General features: G+C 41.4%; 1 protein-coding gene across 1 annotated transcript in view; it reads left to right on the top strand.

Annotated features, from left to right (window-relative positions):
- TNKS (tankyrase) overlaps positions 1–22,276 on the top strand; it is a 146,634-nt gene that overhangs the window by 14,567 nt on the left and 109,791 nt on the right. Inside the window, exon 3 of the mRNA XM_075421540.1 lies at positions 18,378–18,473. Within this exon, the coding sequence (XP_075277655.1) occupies positions 18,378–18,473 (96 nt within the window). The remainder of the gene's footprint in view (positions 1–18,377; positions 18,474–22,276) is intronic.

The raw sequence follows: 22,276 nt of genomic DNA, 5'->3' as shown, positions 1-22,276 counted from the left end.
ATAATTTATTGCTAAACTTGGATATCTGTCTGAAAAGCATTAGACTGTGTCTGAATTAGTCATCTAGCCTCACTTTTGGCTACCTATTCTTGGCATCTTCTTCCAAACGATGTAATGGGATAGAATTTTCCAATTTATCTTCTCTCCTTCCCTTCTTCTGTGCCACCCCAGTCTGCGTCTTTTCTTTATCATACGTAGCATAGAATGCAGCTGTTTTGGCCACTTTACAGGTCGATAAGGGACAAAGTGATAATTGAACAGAGTGCGGAGATGCAGCACGTCCATGAATCATGATTTTTTGGAGGAAAGCTCAAGGCACTGAAGCGGAGCGGAAAGAGTAACAAAAGCTAGGCAGTGATCGCACTGCCTGTGTCTAGCACTAGCCTTGGCACAGAGTGTGCTTCTTTATGGTGAAAGTACTGCGAATGCTCACCTGTACAGCCACATTTAGACTACTAGGTACAAACCCTGCCACTGGGAAGCTTAAGTGGAAGTAAGAAGTGTACGTGAACTGTTCATTTTGTAACTGTGTACAAACTTCTACTCCAGCAAACTGTAAGACAGCAAATGACTGATACGATTTCTTGTGATTCTGTTTTACTGATTGCATGTTACAATCACAGGACAGTGTAGAAACTTAAGATAATGCAGATATGCTGACTTTAGGAGGAGTATGGACTGTGGCTCTTCTAGGTGGCAGTTGCTTTTGTGTCCTGAGTCCAGAAGTATAAGAGATCCTGGAGGGTGGTAAGCAGTGCTCAGCTGGTTCGTTGACCGTCTCTTACAATATATTTAGTATTCACTGCAAATTTGTTAGGTTGCTAAGTAATTGAATCCATTTGAAAGTGGTGTTTGCTGTATGTAATCAATTTTTGGACTGAATGTATTGAAGCATTAAAACCAATTGTTAGATAGTGTTCTCCAGTATTTATGGCTTCTAGGATTGCTTTATCTGTCAGGAAGATGCATTTTCAATGTGTGTGCACTGCTTCTAGAGCTAATGAAAAGTGTTTTTGTTCCTCAGTGTTGCGTTTGCTCATGGAATAATGGATGAATGGTGAACTCTGCAAAGCATGTGTAGAGGAATGCTGCAAAGTCGGGATAGTGACTGTTCTGCAGGGTGGGCTGGGGAGAAAGGATGATCTATTTTTTCGTCTGAAAGTCTATGCTGTGGTCAGACCAGAGAGTCATGTGGCTCAGTTGTCTCCACAACGATGACAGGTAGCAGATACTCGGAGACTATGAATGGTTTGAGTGTATCCTTCTTTCTCATGGCAATCAGCAATTTAGGAACTTGTTAAAGTAGAGGCTGCATCTGGACTGTGTTGCATAGCCATTAGTATACAAAATTCTTGAAAGATAGAGCTAATCACTTCTTAAATGCTGCTATACTTTTGGCTTTGAAGGTATTCTGTGGCAAGAGAATTCTATGATTTAATAGTCTTGCAGGAAGAAGACAACACTTCCTTTTCTTTAAAACATTATTCTTGATGACTTTTGTAAGCCATTCAAGACTTTAATGAGAAATATTGAACAGTCATTTCTGTTTGCACTCTGCATATCCTTCATGATTTGGTAGGCCTTTATCTTCCCTCAGATATCTCTTTTCCAAGCTGAAAAATTTATTCATCCTTCATGTTATCCTATTGAATATTCTGGTATTTTTGTCCTTTTTGTTTCAGGGCTGAGGGGTTGGTATGGGGGTACAGACATCAAGACTGAGTGTAGTAGATTTAGAACGGTAACTTAACTGTTCTTTCTGTTTTGGTTTTCTGGCTGCTGAGCACTGAATGGGAATAGCTCCAAGGTATTTCCTGAGTGGTAACAGCCCCTTTAAAACCTTTTGTGCAACACATGGGTTTGTTTTTTTTGTTAAAAAATAGGCTAAAAATAACCTTACAGAAGTTGTGCTTATGCAGTCTGTCCAGGCTTGCTTTGCCCTTCACTGTGTGTGTTTCTGCAGAGGCTGTAGTTGTTCCTGCAGAAGTTTTTTTTTTTGGTTGTGTTTGGTTTTGGTTTTTTTTTTTTTTTTTTTTACCAAGTTGATGTCCAGTTAAGTGTTGTGAGAACTATAGGACTGCTAGCCTAAAAGTGATGTCAGGTGTCATACACCTCCCTAGTCTTTCAGAGCATCCCTTCACAAATATGCAAACCATGAGCATCTTCTATGGTGATGCCCTGATCTGAACATACAGAATAGTAATTTTTAGGGAAATAAAAAATCCTAGCCACTGACAAGTTCCCTTCAACACTGTACAAAACTTCAAAAGTTTTTTAAAATAACTTTTAGTCCATGCAGTACTAAGGATCCATCAGGAATTATTCAATATGACATTAGACCAGTGTTTTTACTGCCTTCCTCTGCGCTAGTTGTAATATTTCCTGCAAAGATCCTGTGGCATGATGAATTTACTGTCCCAGTGGTATGAAGTGATCTGTAATGATAGTGTCAAGGTACATTTGTCTCTCTTTTTGACCATAGAACTTCTGTGGAAGTTGATTTCTTTTTTTTTTTTTTTTTTTTCCATTATCCTTTTGCACTTGAAAGGTGCAGCAAGCAAGCAAACTAAAATTTTTTAAGCTAGCAGGTTTTCCAACGTACAGGTCCTGCGCTTAGCATAGGGATCACTGTTGTTGAAATGTCTCTCTGTTAACATGTCAAAACATTGCTTACCCTGCTGTTGCCTGACGACTGGGGAAGGAGAATTCATTACCTATTACCTTCTGCTATTACATATCTTAGGCCGAAGTATGTGGAAGGAGCGTGATGTAACTGCTTCGTGCAGGGCAGGTAAGCTTTCTGTCAAGATTAAAAAAATCTACGAAAGGTAGTTTATTGGGTAGAACTAGTGTACAGTAAACCTTAAAGGAATTGTGGAAATGGTAATTTGCCCAATCACTGAACTGCTGGTCTGTTTGGTCACCTTGCAAAGAAGGCATGTACAACAAATAATGAAACTATTACAATTTACGGTATTTTTGTCCCTTGAGGCTTTAGAATTCTCAAAGCGTTTTGCCGTCCAAGCAGAGGAACTGTATCGCTCTAGAAGTTAGAGCTGTGTCTGACTTTACTACCTAAGAAATTTAAAAACAGAAAAATCACAGGAAATGCTATCAAGGAGTAAAATTGTGCAGTAGCCAGTTTTTTGGGGAAGGGGAGTGGGGTGAAGTGAGGGGGAGAAGCTTCAGCATCTTAACTGAAAAATTATTACAATGACTGTAGATTTAGCTGCTGGATTGACAAAAGCCTGTAAGAAGATTACTAGCTTCTTAATAAGTATTAGAGGGAGATACTGGTAATTGAGGTACGTTGAGCTGGTTATGCACGTTTTTTCTTGGAGAGATGTACTGAATTCCCAGAGACTCTCTTGAAGAACTGGTGTTCTAGAAAAAAGCTTAGATTCAAAGAGGCATTCCAGGAATGTGATACTCAGAGGCTTGTAAAACCATTGGAAAATGCTCTCAAGTGACTACTTCCAAATACTTTGTGTAAAATGTTCAACTATTGCTGCTGTTTATATCAGAAGATTCTTGAATATTGTTAATACTCCCGCTTTAGCTTTTGAGTGGCAGAGCTGGAGCACTACTGCTGCTGACTATGCATAGTGCGCAGTGGGAAGACAGTGACTTGCATTTGAACTTTTTTAAGCTGCAGGACAGTCTAAAGAACTTTAGAGCGTTCTTGTGTACCAGGAATGAGTTTCGTTCCGTGAGGAGGACGTGAATTAATCCCTGCGGTGCGGGAGCTATCCTGTCTGTTTGTTGCTGTTAACATTGATGAACAGAGCAAAGGTACCTTGTGATTTGATATGCTTAAGGCCAAGCAGTCCTGGTTAAAAATATCTATCTATTATCTGTCCAGGTATGCAAAATGAAAATCCTGGTTATTCCTAATAAAATTATTAATCGGATACTCACTGATCAAAGTCAAATCTGTTGTTGTGAAGCAGGCTTATCAGACTATTCAGGGTAGGAATTCTTTTGGTCTGTTTCTGCTTTGTGAGTGTCAGCATGTGTGTGGCACCCTGCTTCTTGGAGTAACAGATGATTTTAAATCCTGTGCATACACAGTGGCTCAAAGACCTAGTATGCTTAAGTCTACTCATACTGTTTCTTCATGGGGTCCTTCTCAAATGAACCTCACGTGATAGCAACCGTGGGATAAAAAAAAAAATCCACATTTTAGGTTGAGTGGAAGAATGCTTTTGCTTTCTCACTGGAGTTCTTGTTCATGGTTTTGAATAGTTTTGTTTCCTCTAACCACCTGTTTAGGCTACATCAGCTTCTAAACACTGATATTCAACACAGAAATGAGAGCTTCTTGGGCTGAATCTTGCTACATTTCCCACTGTGTAAGTCTGTGGTTCAGTCTTCCCCTATTGGAAGAGAACTGAAAATAAGGCCGCCTTCTCTTGTGAGCTGGTGGGGGTGGAGGAACCCATGATTGAAATCATACATTAGTAATTTGGAGGCATTGTAATACTGTTGTCATAGTAACGATGGGCTGGAGCGTGAGACAACAGGGCTTTTGTCAAAAGCAACTACAGAAAGCTTTACCATGGCGTATACGACTGCAGTGCTCCCTGGTGGACTTTAGCAGAGGAACAGGAGGGCAGTGGGTTATCAATGCCTGTATATGAAGGATACCTCTTCAGTATGTGACATCTATCTGCAGGCAGGCCTGTTAAGTAGTGCAGTCTTCAGGAGTTACTGTTACAGGAAAAGCTGCCAAAAGGAGATGGGGTTGTTTGCTGTAAAGGCTTCAGGGAGTCCTTTCTGCTGGCATTTTGCATCTGTGCACATGTAACTAATAGATGCTTTACAAAGAAAATCTCTGTGAACGGTGTCAGTCAGCCTGACAAGGGTCTCGGAGTGCCAGGAGCCTTGAAAGGAGTGAATCATTGATGCGAGGTGGAAGTGCCCTACCACGACACTTTTGTGAGAGGACAGAAACAAAATTACCAGTCAACTTGATAGCAGAGAGGATGGTGCTTGTACAAATTGGGTGAAAATGAGCCTTACTTCAGGCAAGGAATATTTGTCTGCAGGGTTGTGCCGATAAAATGACTTGTTTCCATATCTGGAACTAGTGGTGCAGAAGGCTTGTAAAACCTGTCACATTACTGTGTTGCTTACAGTCCTTAAGGCTATCGTTTCTATAATGGTATTTGCATTGCTAAAAGTTGATTGAAATTCAACTTCATGAGAATAGGTTAAGAAAGATCACCTTGTCTGGGGTTTCATGCACTGTGTATATTTTGGAAGCCGTTGGGTTTGAACTGTATTGACAGTTAATGTGTTACAACCTATCTGTGGGTTTTGGACTTTTTCCCAGTTCTATTTCTTCTTTCCTAGTCTTTTTGCCTTGTTTGGCTGCTTGGCACAGGAGAATCTGTGAAGGACGAGAAAAGAGTAATTTATTTTATGATGTTTCATTACAAGTGTTGATTAAATCAGAATCTGGTTACTTGTAGTAAAGGAGGTGGTATGATAATATGCGAAACACTGTTGGAAAACTTGCTGTAGGGTGTTTATGGGAAGTAAGGTCTTCACAAGTATGGATGTTAACCATTAGCAAACTGAGAGGAAGAGGAAGGTGCCTGTTACCCAGAACAGGGTAATGGAACAGATACTGCTCTTGCAGGAGCGGAAAGTGCTTTCAGGTGTTCGATACCGGTTTACTGTGGCTTTCTAAATATCTTGCAGAAATACTTAATCTTATGGGACTGTGCTTTTGATTACTGCAGCAATATCTGCTTTTAGCTTCTCAGAGGAACCATGTGGTCTTAATGCAGTTCATATGTGGTTTAAAAACAATGTCTGGATATATGTGTAGCTGTTACAGCATAAATGAGTGGAGCCAATTCTAGCAGAGTTCTCAGATGTTTTCTTAGTCTAATGGAAAGCATTGATTAAAGTATTACTGTAGGGTATAAAGGTCTTGCTTGTAAAAATGTACAGGCAATTAAATATTTGTCATACAGTGAATAAAGGAAGTTGTCTCTATAATGATTTGGTCTTTCTGCAATGTAAAGCAAGTATACAAAATGAACTACGGGTGATTGAAGCCTACTGAAAATACGGAGCTCTTGCCTCTTGTTCTGTGGTCTTCACTTCAGCTTTTCATGCAGCTAGGACTTGTGGCGAACATAGACTCCCATACACCAGTAGTTCATTGGTTTTCCATGTTTATACAAATGCATCATGCTTTTTAGACAAAGCTGTTCCATTTTAGGAAAGGCTGAAGTATCTGATGTGAATCTTGCAGTTCGTGCTGCTGTGTGTAGTCTTTGTGTTTTGCTGGTGTCTTGTCCAAGCAAGCAGCACTGAGTAATTCCTTGGTTAGGCTTTGTGTTCTTGACCTAGCTGTGGTATTGGGTACTGAACTTGTGTGACAAGGGAGCCAAGAGGAACTGGCTGCAACAGTTTGTTTTTATTTTCTTGTGTGGGGTGATATAACGATGATGCAGGACACAGGTGTGACCCAGGAGAGGAACCCACTCAATCTGATCTAACACGCATGCTTCCCTAGCGTGAGATCCACAATAGTGAGGATGGGGTGTCTTACCTGACAGATTGTGAGATTTTTGCAGTGTAGAATATTTGCTTGTCAAGGACCCAGTGCTAAATAGAATAAGACTTGCAGCGCTCTGTATCAACAGGGAATGGTGGTGAGCAGTTCTGGGGCTGGAGAACAAATGGATATAGGTCTATCCTTTAAGAATAGAAGGCAGTGTGACCGTTTTACATGATAATGTGGTCTAAGAAAGGCTGGGGAAAGTTTCCGGAACTGATACATGTAGTACTGCTAGCTAGTCAGTTGTTAGTAGAGTTCTGTATCTGCTTGAACTTAATGTATGCTTAGTTTACTGATGTTTACTTCAGAAACAGAATTTTTTATAATACCCATGTCTTCTGGCCAACCTGTAGCTTTAGCCACAATTTCATGGACTGAGCAGCTTGGTATCCCTAAGATTTCATGTACTACTTGTATTTCTTAAATATTTGGTAACTAGGCTGTGGACTAATGATGAGTTTTACTCTTGGATTGCGACAGGTGTTTTGTTTGGTGGGTGTTTTGTTTGGTGGGTGTTTTGTTTGGTGGGTGTTTTGTTTGGTGAGTGTTTTGTTTGGTAGGTGTTTTTTCTTTTTTCTCTTTCCCTTCTTGTGCTCATCTCACTGAATGGTGGGTTGAGAGCTGCTGCTAGGGTTTGAATCTCCTCAATGCATGTTTCTTTTGGTACTAAAAAAGAAATGGGTTTTGATTGTGCATGCAACCTTTCTGTTTCAGAAAACTGGTAGCTCCAGGACAGGCTCTAAGAAACTTAAGAGTCCTCAGCCTGTGTTCCTTCCTGAGCGTCAGATTTATTGCACTGGCAAATAATGCATTCTAATAGCCACATAGCTAATTCCACATGCAATCTATCACCAGAATTCCACCAGGATTTTTTTCCCCCAAACTTCATCTGGAAGAAATGTTTAGCATATGTGGGAGGAGACTGGAAACGGTCTTTGGTTCCTCGTAACTCCCTTCAGTTATTCTTCCTCTTAGGATGCTACTTGTTGACCTGATTTGCCTCAGTGGCTGCTTTTGCTTTTCAAGGATGCTGAAAGCAGGGCTCTTAATCTGTGAAGTGGAATATCAGAATTACAGCTGACATTTATTTGAATAAAACTTGAAGTAGAAAGGTGAATTCGTTGAGAGAAAAGTGAAATTGGGACCAAGCAATGCAGACATGTCATTAAAGCAGCTTTCAGCTTGGGATATAGATGAAAGCATAAACTGTGCAGACAGTAGGGCAACAGTTAAGATTTCTAGCTGTTCTATAAATAGTATACTAAAACAAATGCCTAGAAACTAAGGAGCTCAGAATTGTTGTTTGCCAGGAAAAGGGGCATGATTTAGTTGTGACATAGCAAGGCTTCAACCGATACCATCTACAAATGGGCTAAATGTTTTTTGTTTTGGCTTTGAAGAACTCTTTTGGTTAAAGGGTCTGCTATTCCATTTTGCATACGAACAACATACGTGTTTCAGATGACTGCTTGAACACACTTAGCTGTGATTCTCAAGCCCCTGTGTGAAATGGGCACAAACTGAAGCATGGGAGGCTCCCTCTGAACATCAGACAACACTTTTTTTACTGTGAGGGTGACCAGTCGCCAGCACACATTGCCTAGAGAGTTTGTGGTGTCTCCTTCCTTGGAGATACTGAAAAGCCATCTGGACAGAGTCTTGGGCAACTGACAGTAGGTGGCCCTGCTTCACCAGGAGGGTTGTTCCAGATGATCTATCTTTGTCAGTGACATGGACAGTGGGACTGAGTGCACCCTCAGCAAGTTTGCCAATGACACCAAGCTGTGTGGTGTAGTTGACACTCTGGAGGGAAGGGATGCAATTCAGAGGGACCTTGACAGGCTGGAGAGGTGGGCCTGCGTGAACTGCATGAAGTTCAACAAGGCCAAGTGCAAGGTCCTGCACGTGGGTTGGGGCAATCTCAAACACAAGTACAGGCTGGGCGGAGAGTGGCTCGATAGCAGCCCTGAGGAGAAGGACTTGGGGGTACTGGTGGATGAGAAGCTCAACATGAGCTGGCAATGTGCGCCTGCAGCCCAGAAAGCCAGCCGTATCCTGGGCTGCATCAAGAGAAGCGTGGTCAGCAGGTCAAGGGAGGTGATTCTGCCCCTTTTCTCCGCCCTTGTGAGACCCCACCTGGAGTACTGCGTCCAGCTCTGGGGCCCCCAACATAGGGAGGACATGGATATGTTGGAGCGGGTCCAGAGGAGGGCCACGAAGATGATCAGAGGGCTGGAGTACCTCTGCTACGAGGACAGGCTGAGAGAGTTGGGGCTCTTCAGTCTGGAGAAGAGCAGGCTCCAGGGTGACCTTCTAGCAGCCTTCCAGTACCTGAAGGGGGCCTACAGGAAGAAGGATGGAGAGGGACTTTTGGCAAGGGCATGCGGTGATAGGACAAGGGGGGATGGCTGTAAACTAAAAGAGGGCAGATTTGTATTAGATATTAGGAAGAAATTCTTCTCCATGAGGGTGGTGAAACACTGGAACAGGTTGCCCAGAGAAGCGGTGGATGCCTCCTCCCTGGCAGTGTTCCAAGGCCAGGCTGGATGGAGCTCTGAGCAACCTGGTCCAGTGGAAGATGTCCCTGCTCATGGCAGGGGGGTTTGGAACCAGAAGATCTTTAAGGTCCCTTCCAACCCTTACCATTCTATGATGTACCTCAACCATTCTGTGATTCAGTGTGACTTTTGTGAAAAAGGAGTGCATTTGCGTGGCTGCAAATCAATGAGATTAAATAAACGCTTAGTATACTGTCTTTTTTTTTGGTAACTGAAGTGAAGCTTCTAGAGTTCTTGCATTTTGCAGGGTCATTGTGGAAGCCTCAAAGCTTCCTTTAAACTACACAGCTTTTGGTGCAGATTGTGTGCTGGGGGGAGCATTCTGAAATGATGGAGCCATCTCTTGTATGATGCAAAAGAGCCCCCAACAAATGAATAACTGCAGTGACGCTAAGGTTTTGAGGTTGCTTTCTAGAAGACTGCATTCTGCATAAGCTGCATATACTTTTGTTTTCTTACTGTTAGCTGAAATGGAAAACTTTAACTTGAAAAATATTCTATCCAAAAAAGAAAATAGGAATATTTACTTCATTAAGTCCAGGCAAGATCAAGGCTTTGAATTGCTGTTCATGTAGGCAGAACAATGTACCAGCTCTGGCTCTTTCTCTGAGGGCAGAAGGATATTATCAGCCTGCTGTGCTGCCTACAGCCTCTGGAATTTTCTCCTTACTTACTATGCTTACTTAATCACCGGTAGGCAGAACTGGCGTACCAGGGAGCGATTTTGTAATGCTTCCTACATGTGGAAAACTAATAGTTAAGATGCACCTACTTATGGGGAAACAGTTGTGGGCAGTCACCGAGAGAGGAGGGAGCCTTTTAAAAAGGTACTTGCTTGCCGTGCTCTGACTGTTGCAATGGTGCTTGTGATTTTGGTTGTCTGGTTCGGATCCTTTTCCCCTACCTTACTTTGATGAAATAAATCTGATCTCTGGAACGTCTAGTGCAAACTTAATTCTACAATACATTGAAGTATTTTGTAGTGCATTGGGAAGTGAGGTTTATGGTATGTGTATATAGACCAGGAGTCGGGCTATCTTGCTAAGAGGTTGAAACCTGGGTGAGCAAAATCTAAAAGTACTTCTGGGGCAAACAGTGAAAAGGCTGAGACAAAAGAGTCTTTCTGAAAAATTAAAGCTTGCATGACAACAGGATAAAGTCCTTTTAAAGTGATGCTTTGTAATATTCTTTTTGTCTAGATCCTTCTTCTCCCCTCGAAACAAACGAGCAAGTTAGGACTGGAGACCTTGTTCATGCCACTCCTTTGATGATTTCTTATTGCTGACTTGAAGCCTGTTTCTGTGAATTGTTCACCTAAGCTGAAGGAAACTATGGCCTTTAAACATTGTTTCCATTTCATGTTTTACTGGGCCTCTGCTCAACTTGGTAGTTGCATCCTGTTACTTGAGGAACTGGTACAGTTTCTGCAGTGTATGGATGCATGAGAACATGCCTTTCAAAGAGCAGGTCTGTGTCAAGAAAGTGAGATGTTTGATATGGCTATCGTCTGTGCCTGATGGATTAAAACGTCATTTCAGTCATAAAGCAAGAAGTGTCTCTGCTAGGAGCCAAATTCCAAGCTGTCTGCATGCGTGGTCTCCTAGAATATATTGATGCCCCCAGAAGTTGCTATTGTTGCTTATCTAATGACAATATAACCATGCAAGCGGATGCCATGATTTTATGTAGATTACGTAACATTTAGCCAAATTACCATTTCTTTACTAGAGGCAGCTTTCTTTTACTTAAAAACAACCATTCAAGACCATGTGTCTGTACAAATTTTAAAACTCTGTATCTCCAGGATCTGGCCTGCAGGATTACAATCATAGAATGGTTTGGGTTGGAATGGACCTTTAAAGATCATGTAGTCCAACTCCCCTGCCATAGGCAGGGATAGCTTTCACTAGATCAGGTTGCTCAAAGCCCTGTGCAACCTCACCTTGAACACTTGCAATGATGGAGCATCCACAACTTCTCTGGGCAACCTGTTCCAGCCTTACAGAAGTTCAGGTAGGTGACATCTGTAGCTTTTCCTTTGTTGACTGATGCAATTACTCCATTGTAGAAGGCTATCAAATTAGTGAGGCATCACTTGCCCTTGGTGTCTCTAATGAGCTCCCTCTCTTCTGTGTGTTTCGACATGTCTTCCAGGAGGATCTGTTCCATGATCTCACTGACTATGGAAGTGATGCTGACTGGTAGTCGGGTCCTCCTTTTTACCCTTTTTAGAAATGAATGTGAATGTTTTCCTTTTTCCAGTTACTGAGGATTTGTCTGACTGCCATGACTTTTCAAATATGATTGAGAATGGCTAGGCAACTACATCAGACAATTCCCTTAAGTCCCTGGGATACATCTCGCTGGGTCCCATTATGTATGTTCAGGTTCCTCAGGTGGTTTTAAACCTAATCTTCACTTACAATCGGACTTTGTTCTGCAGTCCCTGTCTTGAGGTTCAGAGGCTTGAGAGATGTGGGAGGAGAGATCACCATTGAAAACTGAGGCAAAAAATACTATTGAGTGCCTTAGCCTTCTCCGTATCGGTTGTCACTAGTTCTCATGCCTCATTTATCAAGGGAGGGTATGTTTGCCTTAATCTTCCTTTTCTAGCCAATGTTCCTGTAAAAGCCCTTCTTGTTATTTGCATCCCATGCCAAATTCAGTTCCAGCTATGGCTTAGCTTTCCTGATCCCATCCCTACGCATCCAGGCAGCATGCCTATATTCTTCCCATGATGGGAGGGATACATGTCCCTCGTTCCACTGCCTGTGCATTTCCTTCTTATACTTCAGTGTGACCAGGAGGTCCTTAGTTAGCCATGTTTGTCCCCTGCCTTCGTTGCCTCATTTCTTACAAGTGGGAACTGAGAGCTCTTGCGCTCTAAGAAAAATGTCCTGAAAGAGCTGCCAGCTCTCTTCAGCTCCTTTGTCCCTGACAGCAGTTTCCCAGGAGATGTCATCCATTAATTCGTTAAACAACTGGAAGTTTGCTTTCCTGAAATTCAGAGTCCTCACTGTATTCTTCACCTGTCCCATTGAGGTCTTGAGGGATTCAAGACTCTGAATTCCACCAGGGCATGACCGCTGCAGCTCAGGCTGCCACCAGTCTTGGCATCCCTAAATAGTTCATCTGTGTTGGTAGGCAGCAGCTCTAGTAATGCTGCTTCTCTGGTCACGCTGCCTATCACCTAGATTAAGAAATTATCCTTGACACACTCCAAGAGCCTCCTGGACTGCTTACAACTTGCTGTGCTGCTTTTCCAGCAGGTGTCAGGGTGATTGAAGTCCCCCAGCAGATCAGAACCTGCGAGTATGATGCCTCCTGTAGTTGAAGAACTCTTCATCAACAAGCTCCCCTTGGTCCGGTGGCCCATCATAAACACAAAGCATGAGGATTCCTTTGGTGGCTTGGCCCCTAATTTTTACCCTTAAGCTCTCAAATTGTTCGTCACTGTTTTTTCAAAGGCAGCTCTGTGGAGTCAATCCATTTTTTTACATAGAGGGCAACCGCCTACTCCTTCCTTGCCTGTCCCTTCTGAATGGTTTCTAGTCATCAACTGCAGCACTGCAGTCGTGTGATCCTTCCCACCGTATTTCAGTAATAGTGATTAGATCGTAGCTTTCTAGATGCACAGTGGCTTTCAACTCCTGCTTGCTACTCGTGCTGTGTGCATTGATATAGAGGCACTTCACTTGGGTTGTCAACTGTGTCACCTGTTTAGAGGAACATGCCATAATTCCTTTGAGGCATTTCACAGGTGTTTCCCTCTTGGTTCCTAATATATTAGCAGTCCTTATCTTTTATCTGTTGCTCTTTAATTTTCCCAAACTCATTGTCTGCTGTTTTCTCCTGCTGTCAAAACTCTCGTTTCTGTTTATGCTGTTGGAGAGCATTGTTGTAATTGCCTTTACAACTTTTTGTTTGAGCATAGTGGGGCCTAGTGTTGCTTTTGTAAGCTTCTGTTCATCTACTTCACACTGCTGCGGTCGGTGTATTTGTCTTGTGTTCTGTCTGGCCGCAACAAAGAACAAAACCAGCACACTGGGAATAAAACCGTTGTCTGGGGTAATGGGAAACTGGGGTGCCCTGAACAAGGGCAGTAGGGAAGGCAAAATGTTAGGAAGTGCTTGGAGCTGACATTGACCCACCAGGTCTTTGACTGGTAATGTTGGGTATACTCTTAAGTAGAACAACAAAATGAACCTTCTCAGCTCCTGTCACTTACACATGTCCCTGTGTAAGAATAGCCCTATAAATATATAGAAATATAAAGAAAATATCTTATACCTAAGATTAGTGAGAGACTGACCAGCTTTGAAAGTGTCCTTTAGAGAGATGGAAGACAATGCATATGTTGTGAGTCAAATAGAGGGCTTTTTCTTAGGCTGTTTCTTCTGTACCTTGATGCTTTGTGAGTAAGTAAATAAAACTACAGTAATACGGTTTGGAAAGGACCTTCAGAGGTCATCTCCAGAACATGGAGTTGAAAAGGGGGAAGAAAGGATGTATACTAAAGCTAGGGTGGCTGGAAGGGACCCACAAGCACAAGGCAGTGGGACACAGTGATAAAAGAGCTGGTGGGGAGAGAGGAGGCAATGGTAGATCTGTGAGGAGCTGAGGACTCTGGAAATGTAATTAAAAGCAGTAGGCAGCTTTAAGTACAGATACTTCTGGAAGGTCTGCCTGTTGGTTTTGCATTTTTTACTCAGTCAAAGGTTTTGATGTGTCCTTTTTTGTACTTACGTGCATCCAATTTGAAACCAAATGCGAACTTTTCCATCAGCATTCCTGTAAGTATACTCAGGAAGCTTGTGGATGTTGGGCCTAGACAAACTGGAACATAAATACTCTGATCTTTGTGCTTATTATTTGAACAATCAAATTGATTTTTATTCCTATTGCATTTCTTGTCTTTCAATAAAAAAATGTTTTCCTTTGTTGCACTTTTAACTGAGGCAGTATGCAGGAAGAAAGGCTAAGTACCTGGGTGATGGTTTACGTGTAGACAAACTTCCCCCCATTTTTTTTTCTTCTAGTAAACCTTACTTCTCCCTTATTGCTGTATAGCTACCAGCGACGTTTTTGCCATACATTGCTGGTGAAAATGTGAAGGCCAAAACTGCCAAAAGTAAAAATGTTTGTTCTTGGTGGGTTTATAATTTGACAGCTAAGTGGGGTAGTGTTGGTTAGCTTCACAGTTCAAAATACTTACGCCAGGAGGCTGTGGGCCAAGTGTTTAATTTTAGGATTCATCCTGCTGTAGCAAGTTGGCAGTAACTGAAATGATTAGAGCTTGTAGTTCATGCTCTGCACAATACTGTAACTTTTTTTTATTCGGTGGGAAGAATGTGGCCTTTCTTATCTCTAGTACTGATCTGGTATAATAGCAGTGTAATTAAATAAAGCATTTCAGATGGTATGTGAAGATCAGAAACTTACATATTGTATCCATTGCAGTGAGGGTAAAAATATATTTCTGTACCAAGCACAGTCCATGTTTGTTCTATAGTTAAGCTTACAGGACTTCGATGTCCATATACAACATGTAGATTCAATTAAAAGAACTTCTTTACACTCTTTGTACAACATGGTCTGTAGGAAAGGCAAGGATAGCCGAGTGATGGTATTGCTAGGTTGTTAAGGGCTTGCCTGCAGTACAGAAAAATAATATGCCCTAATGTCCTCACTGCCCAGAGGAAATAAACCAGCATATCAAAATATGCTGATTAGCAAGGTTCCAGGAGTGAATTTGTGTGCAGACTATCCTTACACTTGCCTGTTAACAGCAGTCTTTTGATAGAAACTGTTGCCACGTTTCCTTTTCAGGCTGCTCAGAAACCATCCTCCAAAATTGGTGTGCAGCGTTTGAAATCCAAAATAGCTACAGTTAGCTAGAATGGCTTGTTCTGTTGTGTTTCATTATAAAGGGAATGTTTTTCTCAAACAGAATATCTATCTTGACATTTTTACATGTCCCTAGTGCATTGAAAAGGAAATTTAGAGACACACACTGTGCCTGGATCTCAAATACCCTGTGGTTAGAAGAGACGCTATGTTGGGGTAAAGTGTTAAAGGTTTTGAACAAGCAGGAGAACATTCAATTAGAAGCTACCTGTGGTTTGCAGGACATAAAAGTACAGCTGTGTTACACTGATAGGCTAAACATCAAATGCTGAAATTCTTTTGTTAATTCATGTTGATGACAACATTGCTCACTTGTATATCTTTTTGTGAGATTATGTACTAAAAAAGCGTGGAGAGGATAGAATCAAATAATCAATAGAGGAAATGTAAAAATAAGAGTACCTTTGTGACTTGTATTTACTTCCTTTATTCATCTGCGTTCTAATACAGTCTTTATAGGATTGGTTTCTTCTCCCAAGATGCTACCGCATTCATTTCACAGGGTAGGTCTGTCTCTAGGACTGAATAAGGGAGCTGTCTGCAGGACCGTACCCTTGGCTGTTGGAGAGACTGGAAGGGTTAAGACGAGCAGGTGATTGCAGAGACAAGAAGGATGAGTCTCATGGTTACAGCAATTGAGTTTTGACAGGTTCTTTTTCTGAACCTAGTTTGGCCACTTTGAGGGTATGTTCCACAGGCAGTTGCTAGTTCAGGAGTTTTGCAGGCATCCAGCTTAAGCACCATTAGTCACTTTTTGAATGTATGTCCCTCAGGTTTTAAAAAACTAAAATCCTGACGCAGAAATTGTGTGTTGTAAGCCATGTCAAAACCCTTCATGGTTTATTAGCATGACTGAGCAGGTTAGATACACTGTGTGACCCAGGAGAGGAGCTGGGAGGAGTACTTCATTGTCATCCTGTGTGTGTGCCAGGAGAATAGCGGGGGAGTGCTCTTGGTTTGCACCAGACTGGAGTATTAAGTCTTCAAAAATCTGTTGTTCTGTTTTAGCATTGGGCTCAGGCCGTTGCAGATCCCTTTGACATCTCTACACCTATTAGCTCTCATTTTTCAAAGTCACCTTTCTTGCACCTTAACCTGCCTCAGTTTGGCTTTGCATGCTAGTTCAAACCTCCAAGCTCTGGTCAAATCCGAGTCGTTCCTCTCTCCTGGTCTTTCTTCCTGGACTTTTTATCTAAGCCATTATCTCTTCCCCTGCCACATCTTCTTGTTCAGTTCTCTCCCCTAGCTCTTTGTCTCGTACTTTTTGCCATGTGAATCCTCCACTGTATTCTCATCCAGTCTGTGCTGTTTCATCATTTTGTACTGCCTGCTTTCTCTTGATAGACTCTCAGTTGCTGATTCCCTCTTTTAGGGTCCCACTCATACCCTGATCCCTTTTGGGACAAATGACTTCCCTCTTCTCCAGAATATAGATTCATTAGCAGGGTCCAAGAGAATAGAGACAGGACATACGGAGTGTATCTCTCCCTGCTTACTTTCTGTACTGCCCTAATGTGTTTAAAAAAAAAAAAATCTTCAAAAGCTCTATTCAGCACCTCCTGCTGGAGTGTGCTTGGCTGGCTTGTGAGGCTGGCTCGGAGTCAAACCTGTCCGTGAGTAAGATCTTTAAGGAGGTGGTAGCATGTATGGCACAGATGGCATCTTCAGAAACGTAGGTGCTGGATCTTAACTAGCTTCTGTGAGCACGTGCCAGCTGATTTCCACCACACCTCCCCCCCCCCATTTTGGTGTCTTTGTCTTGACATGGGGGGAAAAAAACCCTACCACCAAACCTCCTAGGAAAAGCCCAGTCTGCCTACTTGAATCTTCTTTCAAAAGCATGGGACAATTGCACTTTCTTGGGAAAGCATGAATTAAGTCAATTTACTTTATTAAAGCACCAGACTTCTGCAAAAATTCAGCTTAGGGCAAGCGTGTAGCATGGCATCCTGTAAGCTGAAATACATGAAATTTGGCAATGTTAAAAGCATTTAAAGTCAGCATGGTAGGGAAGAAAAGAGGTTTGAATAAAAACAATATTACCGGTTAAAATTTTAATTTAGGAAAAAGCTTTTCTGAAAAGCCTTTTGGTGGTTAAAGTGATATATGTGATACAATAGCGGTAACTGTTGTTGTTCTGGATTGGGTTATGTTTTCTCCTGGAGACTCCTGTCTATGACAGAAGTGTTTTTGCACCCTTAGTTACAAAAAGAATTTGCAAGTATTTCTTTGTATTGACTCCTTCAGTCCAGCTGTATCTCAACAGACTTGGTTACATGAGCAATCATAAATGTCTGCTGCTTTTTATTATTTTTCCTCTTGACATGGAGTCTCTGCGCCTCTGTACACTGTGCTGTTATTCCTATTTGTGGAAAGTAAGTGTAGCTGTCGCTCTAACTTTGTAATAGGTTGTGTTAATTTTGCACGATGTTTGGGGAAACGGAGAATTGGGGCCGTTTTTGTCAGACCTCTAACGTTGCTGTGGGCTTTGTTTTCCAATTCTGTAGAAAATGCTTTGCTCTTCAGAGGGGGTGGTTTGAGTTGCATTGTTGTTGTGTTGTTTTGGATTGAAAAAGTTTACAGGTGAAATAGTGTTTTGCTTTTTCTTGATGAGCTTTTCTAGATGATAATTTACTGTATGAATGCCTTCCTAGCCATCTGGTTGCATATTGCATTCTGAGTATTTTTATGTACTTGAACTTTTATGTGTTAATAGGCTTAGCAGGCAAAAGAAATACCAGTGAGAGCAATAGTCTCTGAACATCCAGACTGCAGGGTACCAGGTTACACATTTTACCCTGTTTGTTACACTTCTTGAAGGCGAGCCAGTAGCTGCGGTTAAGATTTTGTGCGCAAATGATGAGCCACTGAAAGGCTGGACTATTACTGATTTACAGAGGCGGGGTGGCTTGGGATATTCAGCAGGAAAAGGAACAGGAGTGGTAACAAGCGGCAGTAGAGGTAGCAAAGGCAGGAGCAGGTTCCACAGCAGACTTCCCAGTGTGAGCCAGTGAATGCACAGCTTCCCAGCGAGCTGTCAGGAGGAACCCAGAACTGAGTATTGCAGGAGATTCAGGGTTCATGTTTATCATGCAAAGTCATGTGATCTTACTATATCTTAACTTGCCAACTTAGCGTTACTCCAGAGAAGATCCTTTGCTGCAGTGCTTAACAACAACAGCAAAAAAAAGGAGAGAGAAAAAAAAAAAAAACAGAAGGAAAAATAGAGAATTGTGCAATGTGTGTTTATGCCCACATCATGCCGAGGAGACACTTAACAGTAAATAATCTGTGTATCCCTGAGGTAAGATACTGTTTCTGCTTTCCCTGCACAGTGCTGCTGCAGCACGGAGCTGATCCAAACATTCGGAACACCGATGGGAAATCTGCGCTGGACCTGGCAGACCCTTCAGCAAAAGCTGTACTCACAGGTAAGATGCATACATCTCTTGGCTGCGTTACCTGTAGTTCATTTTGTCTGTATAAGTTCAGCATCATAAAAGCATTCTGCTTTTTTGCATTTTCTGTTGTGTAACAGCATTTTAAAACTGTCTTTTACTACATTTCATGTTGATGTAACTGTCGGTAATCTGCTGTGCTGCTATAGGTTTGCCTGTTCTTCATATGCTAATGCTGCAATTTTCTGTTATAACATCATTTGTTATTCACTGTATTTCTGTGGTTTTTTTCCTTTTTAATGGCTACCCAATATACACATTGAATAGGAGCCCCCAACCCCTGCAAAAAAGAAGAAAAAATCAGGTCAATTGTTTTAAGACCTTCACTGTTGAGCAAGCAAGGACGTTTGTATAACTATAGAAGTACCTGTGATCTGAAAGACAACCTGCTACTGGTTGCAGAGATCAGTATTTACGTTGTATTTTGCTGCAGATTCACATGCTACCCTTTCCTTCCTCATTAGTCACTTTAGGTAGAACTCTTTCTCACCCATCAATTTTTTTCCTTTTTAGGGGTTATTAGCTACCAAACAACGTTTCATGAAAATATTCTACATATGTACCTTTGTTTTTACACAGCTTTGTTTTTCTAATAAATTAACTGTTGTAGCATACCAGTAAGCATTAAAAGTGTAATATAATAGCCTGTCAAATCTGTATCAAGAAATACATGGTCCTCTGTGCTGATTTTGACATCTGGGAAGTAGTGTTTAGAACAAAGTAATCTTGGATTTTATAATATATACAATTAGATTTATAGAAATATATTCAGCAGCTGAGCTTCATTTGAAGAAATAGCTATTTTTCTTTTTTAGCCTCTGTTTCCACTATTCTCTCTCTTTTTATTGACAGCTTAATTTATAGGTTATGTACTATGCAACACCCGTGTTCTTTCTTCAAATTATGTTCAGAGCACACCAGCTCACTTCACTTTGTCAGGAACATTTCCTCATCTTCTTTCCTGTGCGTTGACTGCTATACGTAATTATCTACAGCTCTGCAGTGGAGAGTGCCTTTGGAACAAAGCACTTTAAATACATATGATATAGTTTAATTACTCAGTGTCAAATTTAAACATGTTCCTACAGCGTTAACACTGTTAGCTGTGCTAAGCAGGTTAATCTGACTTTTGGCGGTTAATGGGTACAGTTGTACAGACACTGAGGATGGAAAAGGCACCGAGGGTCAAGGTACCTCAAAGGTGCTAATGGATATTTGGCATTTAGTTGTAGGGAACTTGATATACGTAGAGCTTGGGGGTTCCAAGCTCCGAGCTGCTCTTCAGGATATGCTCAAAGACCAACTTCAGAGGATAGCAGAAGACTTAGGAAGGTCTATGGTGCTGACTTTGCATCTGCTCCGCTGAGTTCTCTGGGCACTGGATCACCACCTTGTGCTTTGGGCATGGAGAGGGCAACATGTCATAGCAAACAAGTGGGGATGGATTAGAAGCAGCTCTCTGAGGAGGCCCTGTTGAGGGCAGAAAGCGCCCCGAGTCCCTGACCTCATCGCTAATGCCTTGCACAGGAGCGTTCAGTGACTGCAAGCTTCTGCAACCCATGGATGTTACTAGGTTGTATGTATAAGCACCCGTGCATAGAGCCACTTCTGCTGTTATTCAGGTGTTTTATTGTTTATAAAAAAGAGGTAATTTTTGTATGTGTTTATTCTTCCTAGCAAGGAATTTGGCTTCTGGTTTTATCAGCTTTGTCCTCAAGGTGGCTCTTGGGTACACTGGGCTTTCTCTATGCTGTGTGCCTGAGCGAGCTGTGTAAACAGGGTTTGGTTTGGGCTTTAGCTGCTGTACAATTCACAATAACTGAAAAATCTGACACTGGATGCCATTGAAATGGGAGCTTTCTGTTAAGAGCTTAATTTTTCTGGGTGCTGCCCTGCTTACTAGTATTTCTGTTAGGCTGCCACTTTCTCCTGCGTTTGCCGTATGTTGCTACCTTCAGGTCTTACTTCATCCCTCTGGAAGAAGGGGGCTTAAGGGATTTCTTAGGATCTATCTAGTTTGGGATAATCTTTAGCTACAGCAATGCTTTGCAATTAGGTGCATCAGGACTTAAAAGTATTACTGGATTAAGGATGAGTAGGATGTATTAACTTAATTTTCAGTATTTAGTGTTGAATGGTGGGACTTCAGAAACACTCATATTTAGAGTGTTTAAAACCGAAGGGATTCTGAAAGCACAATCTGTAATTGTTACTGTATTGGCATCTTTAAACAGCACGTGTGCCAAGGCTGTTCTTATTATGTTATTTTGGGTTCCTTTTTCTGTCAATGTCTATGACCATAATAGACTTTTCCACATTGCTGCTATATTGATTGTTGGAGAACAACGTTCCTCTTACTACCTTTTTTTGACCAACTGTTTGCGTAAATTTGTGCATTGATGTTATTTGCTGTGTGAATGAACTGTGATTGTAGTTTCTCTTTGATCTCCCAACTTAGCAAAAGTGAACAGAAAACTTGTTGGGAATAGATTAAATCTTTTCAATTTGACAAAGAATTCTGTATGTGTTTTAAAAGGGACATTTCTGCTGTGTGAAAAGGGTTTCTGGTGTTCTGGCAGCAAATGCTGAATCCACAATGATTTGTTCTTTTCTGTCTCCCAGTCTAGAATAATGTATAGTATATTTTTCTCCTGGAGAACAGAAAGGGTATATAATGCAGTAGTTTCTGGGTTGACTTCCAGCTATTTTCTTGCAATGCTCTCTTAAAATGTGTGTTTTATAAAGGATATATAATGTAAATAAAAGGCTAATATTTTGATGGAAATTGACTTTGAAAATTTCTGTGTAGATTAAAGTGAGTTTTGTAGAAATTAAACACCCAATTCCAGCTTCTTTTAAAGAAAGAGAAAGGTTATATAATTGGGGAACCTCCTTTTTACTGCTTAAACAGGAAAGGAGCCTTTTTTCTCCTTCTCTAAGATAAGCAGCGTTTGTGTGAGCCAAGCACTTCGAGATTGAGAAGGTGAATATTTTTTTGATTCTTCTTCCTTAGCATCATTTACTGTTTCTGAATCAGGATTGTAATCCTCTTTTTCTCGAGGCTGAAGTGGTAGTAGACTCCAAAAACATATCGCATCTAAAAAACAGAGCTGTTGCATATATCAGATTAATATCCTAGTTAATTTTAGTTTAGTTTAATTGCCTTTGGGGCGTGTGGTTTCTGAGATGGGGACTCATCTTTGTCGCCGTACCTAGCACTGTGGGACTTTCATCCAGAACAGGTCCTTTGGGAGCTTTTGCACTGTAAGTTGTATTAGTCTTCATTATTGTCTTGCCCTGCTTATTGCCTCTTTAAACATTAATATCCTTTTAAATCTGTCCTGTACAGCATATGAAGAGCCAACAATATTGTTAATGATTTATGTGAATGATTTATTTTGATTTTTCAGAGTGATGCTTTTTTGCCACTTCCCCGTATTATCTGCTATTTGGAAATGCTTTCTCTGTGTGAATGGTCATTCTTTGTACTTCAGCAGTTTCCAAAGCTGTTAGAAGGAGCTGATGGCAAAGTGGTTGCATATGTTCTTGACTGCACCAAGCCACTGTTGCAAGGTTGTTTTTGGTTGGTTTCAAGGAGTACTGCCTTGAAACAGGTCAAATGGAAAAAGTTTGGAAACTGCTGCATCTCCAGGTTAAGGGAAGATTTCTTGGGTACGAGATAATGTATTGTTTGTTAATAGAATCAATTTTCAAAGTTAAACAAGACTCTGATCCTACTTACTACGGAAATAACATCTTTTACAAATAAAGTGCTC

Source organism: Opisthocomus hoazin, chromosome 5, assembly GCF_030867145.1.
Source record: "Opisthocomus hoazin isolate bOpiHoa1 chromosome 5, bOpiHoa1.hap1, whole genome shotgun sequence".
In the NCBI taxonomy this organism is placed as follows: domain Eukaryota; kingdom Metazoa; phylum Chordata; class Aves; order Opisthocomiformes; family Opisthocomidae; genus Opisthocomus; species Opisthocomus hoazin.
Note: the sequence above shows the minus strand (reverse complement) of the source record. Positions and strands in the feature narration are given on the sequence as shown.